The 15877-nt window shown below is 44.3% G+C and overlaps 1 protein-coding gene across 14 annotated transcripts in view; it reads left to right on the top strand.

Annotated features, from left to right (window-relative positions):
* Positions 1 to 15877, top strand: part of PPIP5K1 (diphosphoinositol pentakisphosphate kinase 1) — a 46743-nt gene that overhangs the window by 13805 nt on the left and 17061 nt on the right. For 8 of the 14 annotated variants that reach the window (XM_056134318.1, XM_056134321.1, XM_056134327.1 and 5 more), the window contains 9 exons: positions 4823 to 4964; positions 5330 to 5553; positions 6043 to 6170; positions 6371 to 6485; positions 6659 to 6766; positions 8190 to 8306; positions 8440 to 8604; positions 10738 to 10887; positions 11489 to 11579. In XM_056134318.1, coding sequence (XP_055990293.1) covers positions 4823 to 4964; positions 5330 to 5553; positions 6043 to 6170; positions 6371 to 6485; positions 6659 to 6766; positions 8190 to 8306; positions 8440 to 8604; positions 10738 to 10887; positions 11489 to 11579 — 1240 coding nt within the window. The remainder of the gene's footprint in view (positions 1 to 4822; positions 4965 to 5329; positions 5554 to 6042; positions 6171 to 6370; positions 6486 to 6658; positions 6767 to 8189; positions 8307 to 8439; positions 8605 to 10737; positions 10888 to 11488; positions 11580 to 15877) is intronic. The other 6 variants (XM_056134329.1, XM_056134322.1, XM_056134328.1 and 3 more) reach the window with 2 other exon arrangements.

Below are 15877 nucleotides of genomic sequence, written 5' to 3'. Positions count from 1 at the left end.
AGTTGATTTGTGCACTTTACATATGAATGTTATAAAATTCATTGATTTTTATTTATTTGCTTTTAAAATTTGTTTAATTTTTAATTAAATTACCATGAGATACAGTTACCAAGCTTTCATGATTGAGTTTCAGTCATACAATAAGCAAACATCATCCCTCCACCAGAGTACATTTCCCATTACCAATGTCTCCAGTATCCCTCCCACCACCCCCATCCCACCCCACCCACTGCCTTTATGGTATATGCCTTTATACCTACTTTCCTTTTTATTCTCTGTGCTTTTGCATATTATGGCTTGCAACACAGATACTGAGAGACCATCATGTTTGGTTCTTTGTCTACTTTCAGCACACATCTCCCTCCCAAGTGATCCCTCCAACCATCAATGGATTAGTGGTCCTTTTGCTTTCCCAACTACCTTCTCTCCCAGCACCATGAAGCAATCCTCCTAGCCCTAGTCTTTACTGTCCTTGGGTGTTGGTCTCATATTACAATATTTTGTATTCCACACATGAGTGAAGTTATCCTATGTCTGTCCCTCTCTTTCTGACTCATTTCATTTAGCATGATACTCTCCATGTCCATCCACTTAGAGGCAAATTTCATGACTTCATCTTTTCTAATAGCTGCATAGTATTCCATTGTATAGACATACTAAAGTTACTTTCACCAGTTGTCTGTTCTTGGGCACTTGGGTTGTTTCCAGATTCTGGCTATTGTGAACAGTGCTGCAGTGAACATACAGGTGCAGATGTCATTTCTACTATGCTCTTTTGCACCCCTGGGATATATTCCCAGAAGTGGTATTGTGGGGTCATATGGAACCTCAATATCTAGTTTTTGAAAAATGCCCATTTTGTTTTCCAAAATGCCTAGACCATTCATCATTCCCACCAATGAATGAGAGTCCCTTTCTCCCCACCTCCATGCAAGCACTAGTTGTTCTTATTTATTCTGATGTGTGCCAGTCTCAATTGTTTACGATATCTCATTGTTGTTTTGATTTGCATCTCCCCGATGATTAGTGATGTATAGCATTTTTTTATGTGCTTTTTGGCCATTTGTGTTTCTTTTCTGAGGAAGTTTCTCTTCATATCTTCTCCATTTTTTGATAGGTTTGGAGGTTTTTTTCTAGTAGAGTTCTACAAGTGTCTTGCATATCCTGGATATTAACCCCTTATCTGTTGTGTATTGGGTGAATAATTTTTCCCATTCTGTGGGCTCTCTGTATATTTTGGTCACTGTTTCTTTTGAGGTGCAGAAGCTTCTTAGTTTAATGTAGTCTCATTTGTGTATGTTTTTTTCCAGTTGCTTGGAGAGTGGTGTTTCATCCATAAAAATTCCTTTATTTATTTATTTTACTTTTTGGGTCACACCCGACGATGCACAGGGGTTTCTCCTGGCTCTGCACTCAGGAATTACTCCTAGCAGTGCTCAGGGGACCATATGGGATGCTGGAAATTGAACCCAGGTCAGCCACGTGCAAGGCAAATGCCCTATTCGCTGTGTTATCGCTCCAGGCCCCTTAAAGATGCCTTTAGCTTCATAATATGTCTGTTTATATGGAAGGTATTGCTGTATGACATATAGTGTATGGACTGTATTACCTCCCTAAAATCCAAAATTTTTCATTTCCGAAACACAAGACCCATGGAAAAGATATTTCAGCTATCTGTTGCTTCATGAAAAAACTATCCCCAACTTCAGCTAATTAACACAACAGTCATTTTATTCTCCTATATAGTCCTATAGTTCTAGCTGAGTGGGTCTTACTTGGTTCGTTTCCTGAAATTGCCTGAATGTTGACTGGGACTGGAACTGGAACTGGAACTGGAACTGGGATGGTCATCTGGGAAGACTGCACTCTTTCTTTTCAGGGTATCTCTGTGGTCTCAGCCATTTTTTCCACATGTTTTCTCTGTGATTTCTCTAATTTGTAGCAGAACTGCTTTTGTTTTTATTTTGGATCCATACCCAGGGATGCTCAGAAGTTACTCCTGGCTAAGTGTTCAGGATTTATTTGATGCTTGGGAGACCATGAAGTGCCAGGGATTAAACTCAGGCCTCCATATGCAAAGCATGTACTCTAGCCAGTTGAGCTCTATCTCTGTTTTGCAGCTGACTTCTTATTTTGTTTAGTTTTGGGACCACACCTGGCTAATGCTCAGGGATAACTCCTGGCTCTGCGTTCAGGAATCATTCCTGGAAGTGCATGGGGACCATATGGGATGCTGGGGATCGAACCTTGGTCTGCCGCATGCAAGGCAAATATCCTACCTGCTGTACTACTCTCTGGTCCCTCATAGCTTGACTTCTTTTTTATTTTCTTTTTGAGTCACACCTGGTGATGCCTATGAGTTATTCCTGGCTTTGCACTCAGGAATTACTCCTGGCAGTGCTTCGGGGACCTTATGGGATGCTGGGAATTGAACCCGGGTTGGCCGTGTGCAAGGCAAATGCCCTACCCACTGTATTATCGCTCCAGCCCCTCATAGCTTGACTTTTTAAAACATCAATTAGTTGACTGAAGAGACAATACAGGGGTTAAGGCAGTTTCCTTGCACCTGCCCTGTCTTTGATCCCCATCACCACATCTGGTTCCCCTGAGTACTTCCAGAAGTAACCCTGAGCACAGAACCAGAAATAGTCTCTAAGCACTACTAGGTGTGGCCCCAAACCTAAAAAGACAAAAACAGTCACTTAGGACTCTCCAAAGGTAAAAGCTCCCAGCAGAACTAACTCAACATTACTTTATTACTTTGTTTTGAGCAAGAGGGAGTTGGAGTTTGAACCACACCAGGCTATACTAATATTTTACTCCTGGTTCTGTGATCAGGGATCACTCTTGGTGTGTTCAGGGGACCATAAGAGGTACCAGAGATTGAACTGGGGTTGGTTGGACAAATGCAAGATAAGCACTTAACTCCTTTACTGTATGTCTGATTCCACCTTATTTTATTGCTTTTTAAAAATTTTTTTAAAAATTTTTGGTTAATCAGTCACAGGCCAGCCTGGAATTAAAGAAAGGGAATGGTGACAAATTTTTTTTTTTTTTTTGCTTTTTGGGTCACACCCGGCAATGTAGAGGGGTTACTCCTGGCTCTGCACTCAGAAATTACCCCTAGCGGTGCTCAGGAGACCATATGGGATGCTGGGAATCGAACCTGGGTTGGCTGCTTGCAAGGCAAACGCCCTACCTGCTGTGCTATTGCTCCAGCCCCGACAAATAATTAATGCTATCTCTAATCCACCACAAGAACTATGTATTTGTACTATTTTTACCCCATTTTACAGCTAGAAAGTCTAGGTTCAGATTTTTATGCCACTTCTTCAAGGTTACCCAACTTTAACCCAGGAAGTCTGGAACCCAGAATGGCCACTTTAGTATATTGCCTCACAGTATTAACCATAGGAGACGCCATAATCTAACAGTATCCTTTTTCCTGTGGATAAAGGCCATAATTAACTCGCTGTCATATTCTAGACCAGTGTTTCTCACTGTTTCCCACCATGGGCTCCTTTCAACTTTTCTGTCCGGTGGCCTCTTTGTCCCAGCACTTGGCCTCCTAAGTCTTGTGCCATGTCTTCCTGTTTACATATTTTCATGCATGGCTTGCATAGAATATCCATGGAACTTACAAATGGGCCATGAATAAGAAACATTCTACACAATGATTTTGTTTGTTATTTTGCTTGTTTGGGGGCCACACCTGGATATGCTCAGGACTCACTCCTAGTTCTGTACTCAGGGATCATTCCTGGTAAGGATCAGAGGACTATATATGGTCATAGGGATTGGACCTGGGCTGGTATGTGCAAGGCAAGCACCTTACCCACTAAACTCTCTCTCTGGCCCCAGTGATTTTTTTTTTTTTTTACTTTTGGTCACACCAGATGGTGTTCAGGGGCTACTCCTGGCTCTGTACACAGGAGACCATGAACTATGGGAATCAAACCCAGGGCCTCCTGCTTGAAAAGCGTTTGCTCATCCTGTTGGACTATCTCTCTGTCCCCATGATACTGTTTTTGTTTGTTTGTTTGTTTGTTAAGGGGCATTGCCAGTGGTGTTTAGTAGGCCCGGGCGCCCCTCCAAGTGATTTTTCACTACCTAGACTGGTGGCAAGAGCCCAAGGATGCAGAAACTGGTTCAGCTATACCATGGTGGGGATTACCTGGGCCTCGTTGGTGGTGTGAGGGATTCTACCAGGGTCAGTCATAAGCAAGGCATGGGCCTTAACCCCTGTACTTTCTCTTTGGCCCTTAGGCAATGGTTTTTCAAAGTCTTACTACTGATGGATCCTCATTTATGATAGATCTTCTCCTCCTTCTTCTCTACTTTAACCATGTTAGTGGTTGGTCAGTGATACTAAGTGGTTCACAATGTTGTATAAATTACTCCTAGCTCTGTGCTCAGGAATCACTCCTGATAGTGCTTGGGTGGCTGTTATATAGACCGGAGATACAGGGTGAGCATGGACCCTCAGAACTGAACTAGGTCTAGTTCAAACTAGACCCTAGATTGGACTAGAGTTGGCTGGTTACAAGGCAAGAGCCTTAACCCCTTTACTCTCTTTCCAGCCCTGGACTTTAAGACTCCTTAAGATCAGCACTTCTTAGATTAGTGTGCACTACAAACGTGTCTTCTTCTGAATACCCTAGAACTGCTATTATGATAACTGCTATTATCTATCAGAGATCTAAGGATGCTTATTAGAGTGAGCAAAAAAATACATATTTTGCAGCCAATTTCTAATAAACTCACCAGAATCTGGGCAATGATGACAAACCTACCATCTTTTTCTTCTCTCTGATCCTCACAGCTGGCTCCCACTGGAAGTACATCCCTACTTAACTCTATGGCTGTCATTCAGAATCCTGTGAAGGTCTGTGATCAGGTATTTGCCCTGATTGAAAACCTCACCCACCAGATCCGGGAGCGGATGCAGGACCCCAGGTCGGTAGGTGGGTATGAATGCTACTATCTTCCCTTCAAGGTTTCAGGTATGGATGGGTATCTCAGGTACTACTGTGTCCTTTCCTGTTTGTCCCCAACAAGACATTCTCATCTCTCTAACTCTACTTCAGATTTTGTAGGGTCTCTTGTTAGAGGTTAAATTGTTGGCTCTTTTGGGGCTGGAGAGATAGTACAGTGAATAGGGTGCTTGCCTTGCATGTGGCTGATGGTCCCCCAAATTCCATTATGAGCAATATCCCTGAGTACAGAGTTAGGAGTAAGTCCTGAGCACTGCCAGGTATGGTCCCTGTTACCTGCCCTTACAAAAAAGCTGGATTAGAAGGCTCTGTCTGACTGTTCTTCTTCCTTCCAGACCTGCAACTCTATCACAGTGAGACACTAGAGCTAATGCTCCAGCGTTGGAGCAAGTTAGAACGTGACTTTCGACAAAAGAGTGGACGCTATGATATCAGTAAGATCCCTGACATTTATGACTGTGTCAAGTATGATGTGCAGCACAATGGAAGTTTGGCGCTTCAAGGCACAGCGGAGTTGCTCCGTCTCTCCAAGGCACTAGCCGATGTGGTTATTCCCCAGGTGTGTCTTGAGTAGGACCTAGCCTGGCGATAGGAGCATTGGGGAGGAATAGAAGGGGAGGCAGAAACCAGGGGAAAGAAACTCAAAGAATTAGTTGAGTTTCCAGAATTCTGAGGATCTATGCTCACTCTAAATAAGTGGATCCTTTATCAAGAAGCCAGCTCATAGGACCTGGAGAGGGAGAATATGGTTGTTATGAAAGAAGCCTAGGGGCTGGTGAGATTGTACAGCAGAGAGGGTGATTGCCTTGCACATGGCCAACCTGGGTTCGATCCCCAGTATCCCATATGGTCTCCAAGAACCACCAACAGTAATTCCTGAGTGCAGAGTCTAGGAGTAACCCCTGATCATTGCTGGGTGTGATCCAAAATCCAAAGGAAGAAAGCCATAGACCTGAGGTGAAGACTGGCATGATCTTGGGCTTGGGAATATGAGGCAAGAGGAGAACAAGATTCATGGAGGTACTTATTCCTGGCTTGTGGCCCCTAGGAGTACGGGATCAGTCGGGAAGAGAAACTGGAAATTGCTGTGGGCTTCTGTCTTCCTCTGTTGCGAAAGATACTACTTGACCTGCAAAGAACCCACGAGGATGAGTCTGTCAACAAGCTGCATCCCCTGTGAGGGAGGGCTGGGAGGGGTATTGGATGGAGGGAGGGACTTACCAGGGAGCCCGCGTGGGCATCCAGACTGGGATAGCTACGGGAATCAAGTATAGAAGGGGTGGAAAGGAGAGGTTTAGAGATGGGAGGAGTGGGGCTGCGGAGGGGTGGGAAGTGGATTATCTGACATTGTTAAGTGATTTAGCCATTAATCTCAGGTACTCTCGAGGAGTGCTGTCTCCAGGTCGCCATGTTCGAACGAGACTCTATTTCACCAGTGAAAGCCACGTTCACTCCCTCCTCAGTGTCTTCCGTTATGGGGGACTTCTTGATGTAAGGCTCCTGCCCCCTTCAGCCTGTGGACATCTCCTTCCCACCATTCTTATATTCTTCTCCTGCTTCTCTCTTACTGCAAATTTTCTCTGTTCTCTTTTCCTCCCTGCCCATTACCTGACTCCCTTGTCCTTAGTCTTTGACTCATGTTTTTTGTTTGTTTGTTTTGGTAGGAGACCAAGGATGCACAGTGGCAGCGGGCATTGGCATATCTTAGTGCCATTTCAGAACTCAACTACATGACGCAGATTGTTATTATGCTTTATGAGGACAACACACGGGTGAGAAGCGAATTGGGTAGGGTGAGAAGAGGCCTGTTCTTTCTTTTCCATCCCCTTTTAGTGAAGGAAAAAAAAAATTAAAAATACCCAACTTTTTTTTTCCAAATTTTTATTAGTGAAACACCATGAGGTATAGTTGTAGACTTACAAATTTTTGTGCTTGGGTTTAATTATACAATGTTCAAGTACCCATCCCTCCACCAGTGCCCATTCTCCACCACCACTGATCCCAGTATCCCTCCCACCCACCCCCTTCGTCCCCCCATCCCATCCTGCCTCTGTGGCAGGGCATTCCCCTTTGTTCTTTCTCTCCTTTTGGGTGCTGTGGTTTGCAAAAGAGGCATTGAGTGGCAGTCATGTTCTATAGTCTACTTTCAGCATGCATCTCCCATCCTGGCAGGATCCTCTCAACACCCTTTACTTGGTGCTCCCTTCTCTATCTGAGCTGCCTTTTCCCCTAGCATGTGCGGCTGGCCTCCAAGCCATGGAGTGAATCTCCTGATACTAATCTCAGCTATTCTTGGGTGTTAGTTTCCTATTTTGTTACTTTATGTTCCCCAGATGAATGCAGTCTTTCTATGTCTGACCCTTTCTTTCTGACTTATTTCACTTAGCATGATACTTTCCATGTAGTACCACTTGAATGTAAATTTCATGACTTCATCTTTTCTAACAGCTGCATAATACTCCATTGTGCACATGTACCAAAGTTTATTTAACCAGTCATCTGTTCTCGAATACCCAACTTTCTTATCCTTAGAATTGATAGAATCCAGTCAGGTGAGGCAGTTAGTCACAACAAGATCTAGTATCCAGAAGGTTCTTGCTAGAACAAGATGATGTTACAGGACACCACTGACCCAGAGAGAAAATATGGCATTAGTTCTGGCATTAGGGAGATATGGAACTTGGAAAGTTATTTACATGATTCTTCATTCAAATGTTGATTCTCAGGACCTCACATGTGGAGGCATGTGTTCTGTCACTGAGCCACCTTCCTGGTCCTACAAATACATCTTTTTTGTTTGTTTGTTTTGGAGCCACACCCAGCAGCTCTCAGAGGCTATTCCTTGCTCTGTCCTTGGGGATCACTCTTGGCAGTGCTTGGGGGACCAAATGTAGTGCCAGGAATCAAGTCTGGGCGTCCTTTGTGCAAAGCATGTGCTCAGTTCACTGAACTGTTTCTCCAGCCAGCATATATATATATATCTGACTTGGGGCAACAACCAGTGGTGATCAGGGCTTACTCCAGGCTCAGTGCTCAGCAGTTACTCCTGGTAGTACTATTGGGAGCCATCTGTGGTGTTGGGAATTTAATTTGGGTATGGCTACAGCCAGGGCAAGCACCCCAGTCACTGTACCACTCTTCAAACTCACAAGATATCTTTATCTTTATCTGGCAATGCCCCATAATGCCCCATAGGATCCCTTCTCCGAGGAGCGGTTCCATGTGGAGCTGCACTTCAGCCCTGGTGTGAAAGGTGTGGAGGAAGAAGGCAGCGCCCCAACTGGCTATGGGTTCCGTCCAGCCTCTTCTGAGGTGGGTCAGAGTACTGGGGTGGGAGACTGGGGAATTCAGGGACCCAGTGGTGGGAAACGTGGAGACAACACAAGAAAGCATCAGGGTTGGGGAGTCTGAGCCAACTCTCCTATCTGTGCCTGTTGTTGAATAGAATGAGGAGATGAAAACAGACCAAGGCAGCATGGAGAACCTGTGTCCAGGGAAGGCACCTGATGAGGCTGACCGGGCATTGCAGACGTCACCCCAGCCCCCTGAAGGTCCTGGCCTCCCCAGGAGATCGCCTCTCATTCGTAACAGAAAAGCCGGCTCCATGGAGGTAATGGGAAGGCTTGGGAGAAAGAAGTGGGAGAAGTGCTCATAGGACAATTTCCATCTTTCTTCTGAATCTCCCTGGGGGTGGCGGATTCTTGGGGCCTTAAGCAGAGTCCTCCTGGCCCTGATGGATATGTTTTACTTAACCTCTCTTTCACAGCTGGTATCCCAGTAAAGCTTCTCTAAGCTGTTGCTACTTCTGAGATTAAAGACATGCCAGTGAGAGGTACCTGAGAGATAAGGATTTTGAGATGAGCTTGAGGAGGAGGTCTCTGGATGAATGTGAAAAGGCAGTTCTTTGGAAGGAAACATAGTAGGAACAGCATGACCTCTGAGCTAAAAATCTCAGTCTGGTACTTAGGAGCTGTGTGACCTTGGACAGGTAACTTCAAACCTCACATTATTTCCATCACAAATGATATCCACCTGATAGATGCTCAGTAAATGGTAAAAATAATTATACATATGATGGGGCTGGAGCGATAGCACAGCGGGTAGGGCGTTCGCCTTACAAGCGGCCAACATGGCCGACCCGAGTTCGATTCCTCCGCCCCTCTCGGAGAGCCCGGCAAGCTACCGAGAGTATTCGATATGCCAGACACAGTAACAACAAAGTCTCCAATGGAGACGTTACTGGGCCCGCTCGAGCAAATCGACGATCAACGGGAGGGCCTTTACCTTTACCTTTACCTATGATATAAAAGGTCAGACTCTATTTCTTTGTTGCCTTGGCTTAAAGTTGTAGTTCAGACAAGAGCAAATACCTGTTACTTTAATTTAACGCCTTTATACTGTCCCAGAAGAGGAAATTAAGCCTGAAATTCTGTCTTTCCTTTGTTCTGATGAGGTTTATTTGCTGGAGCCTGTGCCCAATTATCCTTGATACTAGTTCTTTAGCCTAGAAGAGGAAACTGTTGTAAATATAACATTATTTCCAGCCAACTGCCCTAGGGGGTTTGATCTTTTCTTCCTGAAAAGGTTATTTCCCATTTGGCCCCTTAATGTATCCCTGTCTCAGAGACTACCTGATTTATGTTTGTTTTCATACATGACTCTATTCACATGACTCTGGGACAACTTCCTGTTTTAAAGGAATTGGGTCTTTCTATTTCAGGGATATCTTACAGGACTCTGTTACCAGTTTACATAGGAGTAGTCAGAGGATTAGCGCTCAGATTTTGGAGAAAGCTGAGACCACAAACTACCATCTCCCACTGGAATTACCCTTTTCTTCCTGATGATTTAAGGTGGATTTGAAGTTGTAAGACTCAGAAGTTCTTTAAGTGGAAGGTGTATCATTTTCTCTTTGAGGTACAAGTTAATTTAGTATACGTAGGGCGCTGTATCCTACAGGCTACCAAGAATAGAGCAAATGATCAGATGACCTATAATTTTCCTTCAGTAAACTGCTCCTCTGCATCTAAATGTCTCTATTCCTGTGGTCTTGCAGTCTCTCTGGCACTGTGGTGCTTATCCTCCCCTTTTTTGAGGTTTCTCTGTGTATCATCTGTTTAACTTGATGATATCAACTTCTTTATAAGGCCTACAAGAAGCTTTGTTTTATAATTACATGCCTTCCTTTTATTTGATTGTGCTTCCAATATCATGGCTCATCCAGGATGATAATTGCCCATGATGTGCTCCTCAGCTTTGCAAGAAAAGCTCTCTGCTCCTTGGTCATACACACAGTCTTTTGGGTTTTCTTGTTTGTTTGTCTTGGGCCACACCCAGAAGTGCTCAGGGCTTACCTTGGCTCTGCACTCAGGGATCACTCCTGACCAGCTTGGGGGATCATATGTGGTACCGGGAATTTAAGCAAGCACCTCACCTGCTATACTGTCTCTCTGGCCCAGTCACGCAGTCTTTTAACATTACTATTTCCTCCGTTTGTTCCTTAAGTAAAGGCACTGGCAGTTTTATCCACAGCAACACCTCCTCTTATTTCTTCCTCTTATCTTCTCATCTCACTTTAAATGTTTTTAGACTGCATTGGAATGTCAGATCTGTGAACTTCCTGTCAGCTGTGTCCTAAGTCATCACTAGCACTATTACTAGCTTTTCACAAAAGGCACTGGGGCTTTTGGGAGCCTGAAGTTTAAAGGAGCCATGACCGGCTTTCCACCTGGTGTGATTGCAGGTCATGAACATGCAGTGCACGGGGAACCTGGACCTGATCCCCTTACGGGGACGGCGCCGCAGGAGGTCAGGAGACCTCCCCCGGCCTTCCCCAACCATCGGCCTACAGCCCCGGGCTGTGTCCACCACTCACCTGGCGTCCTACACACAGGTGTCCCTCCCTACCTCATCTTTCTTTCCTGCCTGTGTCTTTGCCTTTTGGGATCTAGACATAGAACCCTGATTAGGTGGGTTAGAGGGTGGGGTTGTGTGACTGGGCACTTTTTAGAAATCTATTCCATGGTCTCCAGGAAAGAAGGGAGGGCTCTTGTTTCAAACTTAGCTGTGACTACTAATAACTGTCCCCTGGAAAAAAGGGAGAGAGTGGCTAGACTTTATTTCTTCTTTATTTCTAATCATTGTGGCCAAATGATTGTGATGGGCTTTCTCAGTCCTGAGGAATGAGAAGCTAAGGAATCCTGCTCTGCTGAGTACTTAGAATGGTTAAATAATGATTTCTAAGGTTAGGAGTGGGAGGGGTATGGGGAAAGGCATTTTTGAAATAGAAGTATCTTCTAGTGTAGAAAGATTTACTAGTCAGTTCCCTCCACAAAGGACACTCTTTCCTGTTCACCCTTTTTCACTGATAAAAATCCTGTGGTTTCTCCCAACTTTCTGACACTGCTTGACTTTATAGGGGCAGGAATTCAGGACCTGGGTTTTAAATGTCTTAGTGGAGATGACAGATGATGATACTGGTTCTTTTTCTCCAGGTGCTCTCTGAGACTTCATCCTCAAGGCCTGGTGGCTACCGGCTCTTTTCATCCTCACGCCCACCGACAGAGATGAAGCAGAGTGGCCTCGGTAAGGCTTTCCAGCCTCTCTTGCCTGATGTTGGGAGGGGACGTCTGTCTGTTCTTAAAAGATTTTTAGTGTGTGTGAGAAACCTTTGTTATGGTAATTGGGGTAAATTGATGTAGCAATCAGTGGGACTATGGAGGTTAAACTGGGAGATACTGTATGATTATTTCCTTTTCAGGAAGATTGCCTTTTGGTTTTCTTTTTCTCTTTTAGAGGAGGTGGGGAAAGATTGGGGCCACACCCAGTGGTATACCAAGGCTGCTCCTGAATCTGTGCTCAAGGGCTCCTCCCAGGTGGTGCTCGGGAGACCATGAGGTGGCAGGATCAAACTGGGGCCTGGCACCATGCAAGACAGGAGCCTTAACCCCTGTGCCCTCTCTAGCTTGTCTCTTGGGCTTTCTACATCAGCTCCTGTTTCTCTGGCTAAAGGAATTTTGGTGTGGGGGTCTTTCTCTCGCATTCCTTATCTGTCCCTTCAGTCTAACCCAGACATTAAGTGGCCATGGAGACTGTGAATCTTCAGAGTTACAAGAGACAGAGTAATAAGTGGAGGTACTTGTGAGTCTCTTAAGTGTTATAGTACTCTTTTGGAGAAACGTCTTCCTCTAAGGCCTATATTTATTACAATTCTACTCTGGCCCTTTCACCTCCAGACCCTTTCCTTCATTCTTTCCTAATCCTGTCATTTTTTTCCTTCCTTCCTGAAAATTGAGGGACAAACCTGAGACTGGTGTAGAGGCTTCTCTCAGGATTTAAGGGAGTGTCTCTTGATATTTTTGATTCCTGGAGAGGGGTGGAGAACATCATTCAACCCTTCCTAAGAACACAGACTACAGGAAGGACCAAGCCTCAGAGGGTATTGTATTTTTGGGGAAGTGGTGAGTGATCCTTGGGAGGGGTTTTCTTTGAATCTAGTGCCTTGTGAACCAGTTACTAGAACTGATGCTTAGAGACAATTGTGTGGGGTGTGGACTTAGCCCTCTGCCTTTTTGTCTTGTCTTATTATTCCTTCCACTTCATTCCTTTTTTTTAACCCTTGTCCATGATACTCAATTTCTTAGCCCCCATATAATTAGTATTTAGACCAGCAAGTGAGGGAAAGATTTGGTAGCTTTCCTGGCTACTTTTATGGGAACAGGTTGCCATCTAGATCCCAGAAGTGCAAGATGATTGGGGCATGAAAAATAGTAGCAAATGCATAGAACTGTGACATAAACTTTTCTTCCCAGAAGTTCCTTGTAAAGAATAAGTTTCAAGTAGGCTAGGAGAAGAGAATTGGTATATTCGACCCAACTGAAAGTGCTGTCATCATCAAGACAGGGGCACAGCTGTGGGACTGATTGACAGACTGTGGTAGGAAGAGAGATGGATCATCCTCAGATATGTGCCAGCATCTGGATGTGCAGGATGGGTAGAGAATTACTCAGAGGAGAAAGTGAAAAACAAAACTCAGTGTGGTCTGTGATAGGGCCTGCTAGTTTCAGCCTCTCTGAAGACAGAAGCTTATTTTGTGAAACTTTTTACTTTCCAAAACCCCATTCTAGAGCCTGTTTGAGCATGAAAGCTAGGAGAAGTTGATGCAGGAAGAGCAGTGGTGCAGATCATCAGTCATCCAGCTGTGACCCTGCCTTTGTGGGCTTGAAGGCAACTGGCTTCTTTCCCATTTAATCCATCTCCCTTATGAATATTAAGGGTGTTAGCGTAGATTTATGAGTAAAGGAACAAATCCCACAAATTTTGGGGTGATGTGGTTTCTTCCTGCTCAGTCTGCCTTCATTGGCTACTGTAGGAGAGAGGACCAAGTAGTCACAACTCTGCTCTTCGCTTCATATTTGTCTTGTTTTATTTTGGGTGTTGGGGCCCACCTGGCAATTCTTGGGTGTTACTCCTGGTGGTGCTCAGGGGACCATGCAGTACCAGGGATTGAACCCAGGCCTCCTACATGTAAAAGCAAGTGCTCGGCACTTTAAGCCGTTTTGTGGCTCAGCCTCATCTTTGGAGTAGTATGTATCCTGATTTATGTGCTTTGGAAGTTCTTAAATTTTTTTTTTTAACTGGAGCTGAAGAAATAGTACAGTGGATCGGGTATTTGCCTTATCAACCCTGGTTTTGATCCCTGGCTCTCCATATGGTTCTCTGAGCCATCTACCAGGCGTGATTCCTCAGTACAGAGCAAGGAGTAAGCCCTGAACACTTCCAGGTGTAGTCCCCCAAAACAAACCCAAAAGAAAAAAGTTTTATGAACTCTTTGGCCTGACAATAGAGTTTTCTTTTTCTGAATTTACTTGTCTAGGCATCTGTCTTGCTTGAGCATAGGGCTTACTTTTGAGAGCAGACATTAAAAACGTGTGAGTTTTATTTACTGCTGACCAGGGCACTTCCCTCTCAGCACATTATAGGCATGTTCTGCTTCCAACCAGCTGACTCCTTTCTGTACTGATCTTTTTTGTTTGTTTTGGGGTCACACCTAATAGTGCTCAGGGGTTACTCCTGGTTCTGCTCTCAGGAATTACTCCTGGCAAGCTTGGGGAGGCATACAGGATGCCAGGGATTGAACCTGGGTCAGCTGCATGCAAGGCAAGCATTCTACCCACTGTACTATCTCTCTGACCCCCCTGTTTGCATTGATCTTCATTCAAAAGCAGTGCTCTGTTTCCTCTTGACTAAAAGTAATTATTGATTTGCTTATTGAACATAATTGATCCTTAGGGCCAAGCTTAGATCACAACAAGCTATATGACTCTGAGAAAATGAGGTCCCTTCTGAATCTCAGTGTTTTTAAACTGCAGGATCTGAATTCCTTCCAGTTTAAAAGATGCAGTGAGAGCTAGAGCAATTGAATGTGGCCTACCTGGGTTTGATCCCTAGCACCACGTATGATTCCTTGAGCTGACCAGGAGTGATCCCTTGAGCACAGAACCAGGAGTAAACCCTGAGTAATCCACCAGATGTGGTCTAAAAACCAAATAAAGGGGCCGGAGTGATAGTACAAAGGGTAGGGCATTTGTCTTGCATGCGGCTGACCCGGGTTCAATCCCTGACATCCCATATGGTCCCTCAAGCACCGCCAGGAGTAATCCCTGAGCATTGCTGGGTGTGGCCCAAAAGGCAAAAGCAAAAATAAATAAAATAAAGGGATACATTAAAAAAAATAATAAATAGGGGCTGGAGTGATAGCACAGCAGGTAGGGTGTTTGCCTTGCACGCAGCCGACCTGGGTTCAATTCTCAGCATCCCATGTGGTCCCCCAAGCACCGCCAGGAGTAATTCCTGAGTGCATGAGCCAGGAGTAACCCCTGTGCAATGCCTGGTGTGACCCAAAAAAGCAAAATAATAATAATAATAATTAATAAAACCAAATAAATTTTTAAAAATTTTAATTCATATTTTGTTTCTGAGGAGAGGTAAAAAGACCCAAAGAGAGGCTTGAGTGATAATACAGAAAGTAGGGTGCTTGCCTTGAAAATGACTGACCTGACTTGCTCATTATATAACTGAAATTCAAGCACAAAAATTTGTAAATCTACAACTGTACCTCATGGTGTTTCACTAATAAAAGTTAAGAGAAAGAAAATGACTGACCTGGGGTCAATACCTGGCACCCTATAATGGTCCCTAGCTCCAGCAGGAGAGTAATCCCTGAATTTAGACCCAGGAGTAAGCCCTGAGTACTGCTGGTGTGGCCCCAAAACAAAAGCAAAACAAAACAAGCCCCACAGATAGATTGAAGAGTAAATATATCAGTGAAAAGCTTAGGAGGAACTAGAACATAGGAGAATTTGGAATTTGAGCTATGTGCTCAAACTTAGTCTTTAGTTTTAATCAGTATTCTTACCTTTATTTAGGCTTTTGTTTGTTTTTATTATACCCAGAAGTACTCTGAGTACACAGTAGTACCCTGCCTTGGGGGTTACTTCTGGTGGTACTTAGGGGCTGTCTGGTGCCAGAATTTAAGCAGAACCTCCTGTATGCCACTCATAAGCTCAGCTCTTTGAGCTATCATCTGATCCTTTTCTTCTCTTCTAAATCTTTAATGCACTAGATTTCAACTCTTCAGGATAAGGAACACTGAGTTAAATTTAATTAAAATTAGAGAGATCTACCTGTGCTTGCTTGGTTTATATTTTGCTTTCCTTTCTTCTTTCTTTCTTTCTTTTTCTTTCTCTTTCTTTCTTTCTTTCTTTCTTTCTTTCTTTCTCTCCCTTCCTTTCTCTCTCTCTCTCTCTCTCTCTCTCTCTCTCTTTCTTTCTTTTTCTTTTCTACTATACCCAGGAGTTTCTGGGGACTTTTTCCAGCATGTG

This window comes from Sorex fumeus, unplaced genomic scaffold (assembly GCF_029834395.1).
Source record: "Sorex fumeus unplaced genomic scaffold, SorFum_2.1 ptg000098l, whole genome shotgun sequence".
Lineage (NCBI taxonomy): Eukaryota > Metazoa > Chordata > Mammalia > Eulipotyphla > Soricidae > Sorex > Sorex fumeus.
The sequence above is the reverse complement of the archived record's forward strand: the minus strand, read 5'-3'. Positions and strand labels throughout refer to the sequence as shown.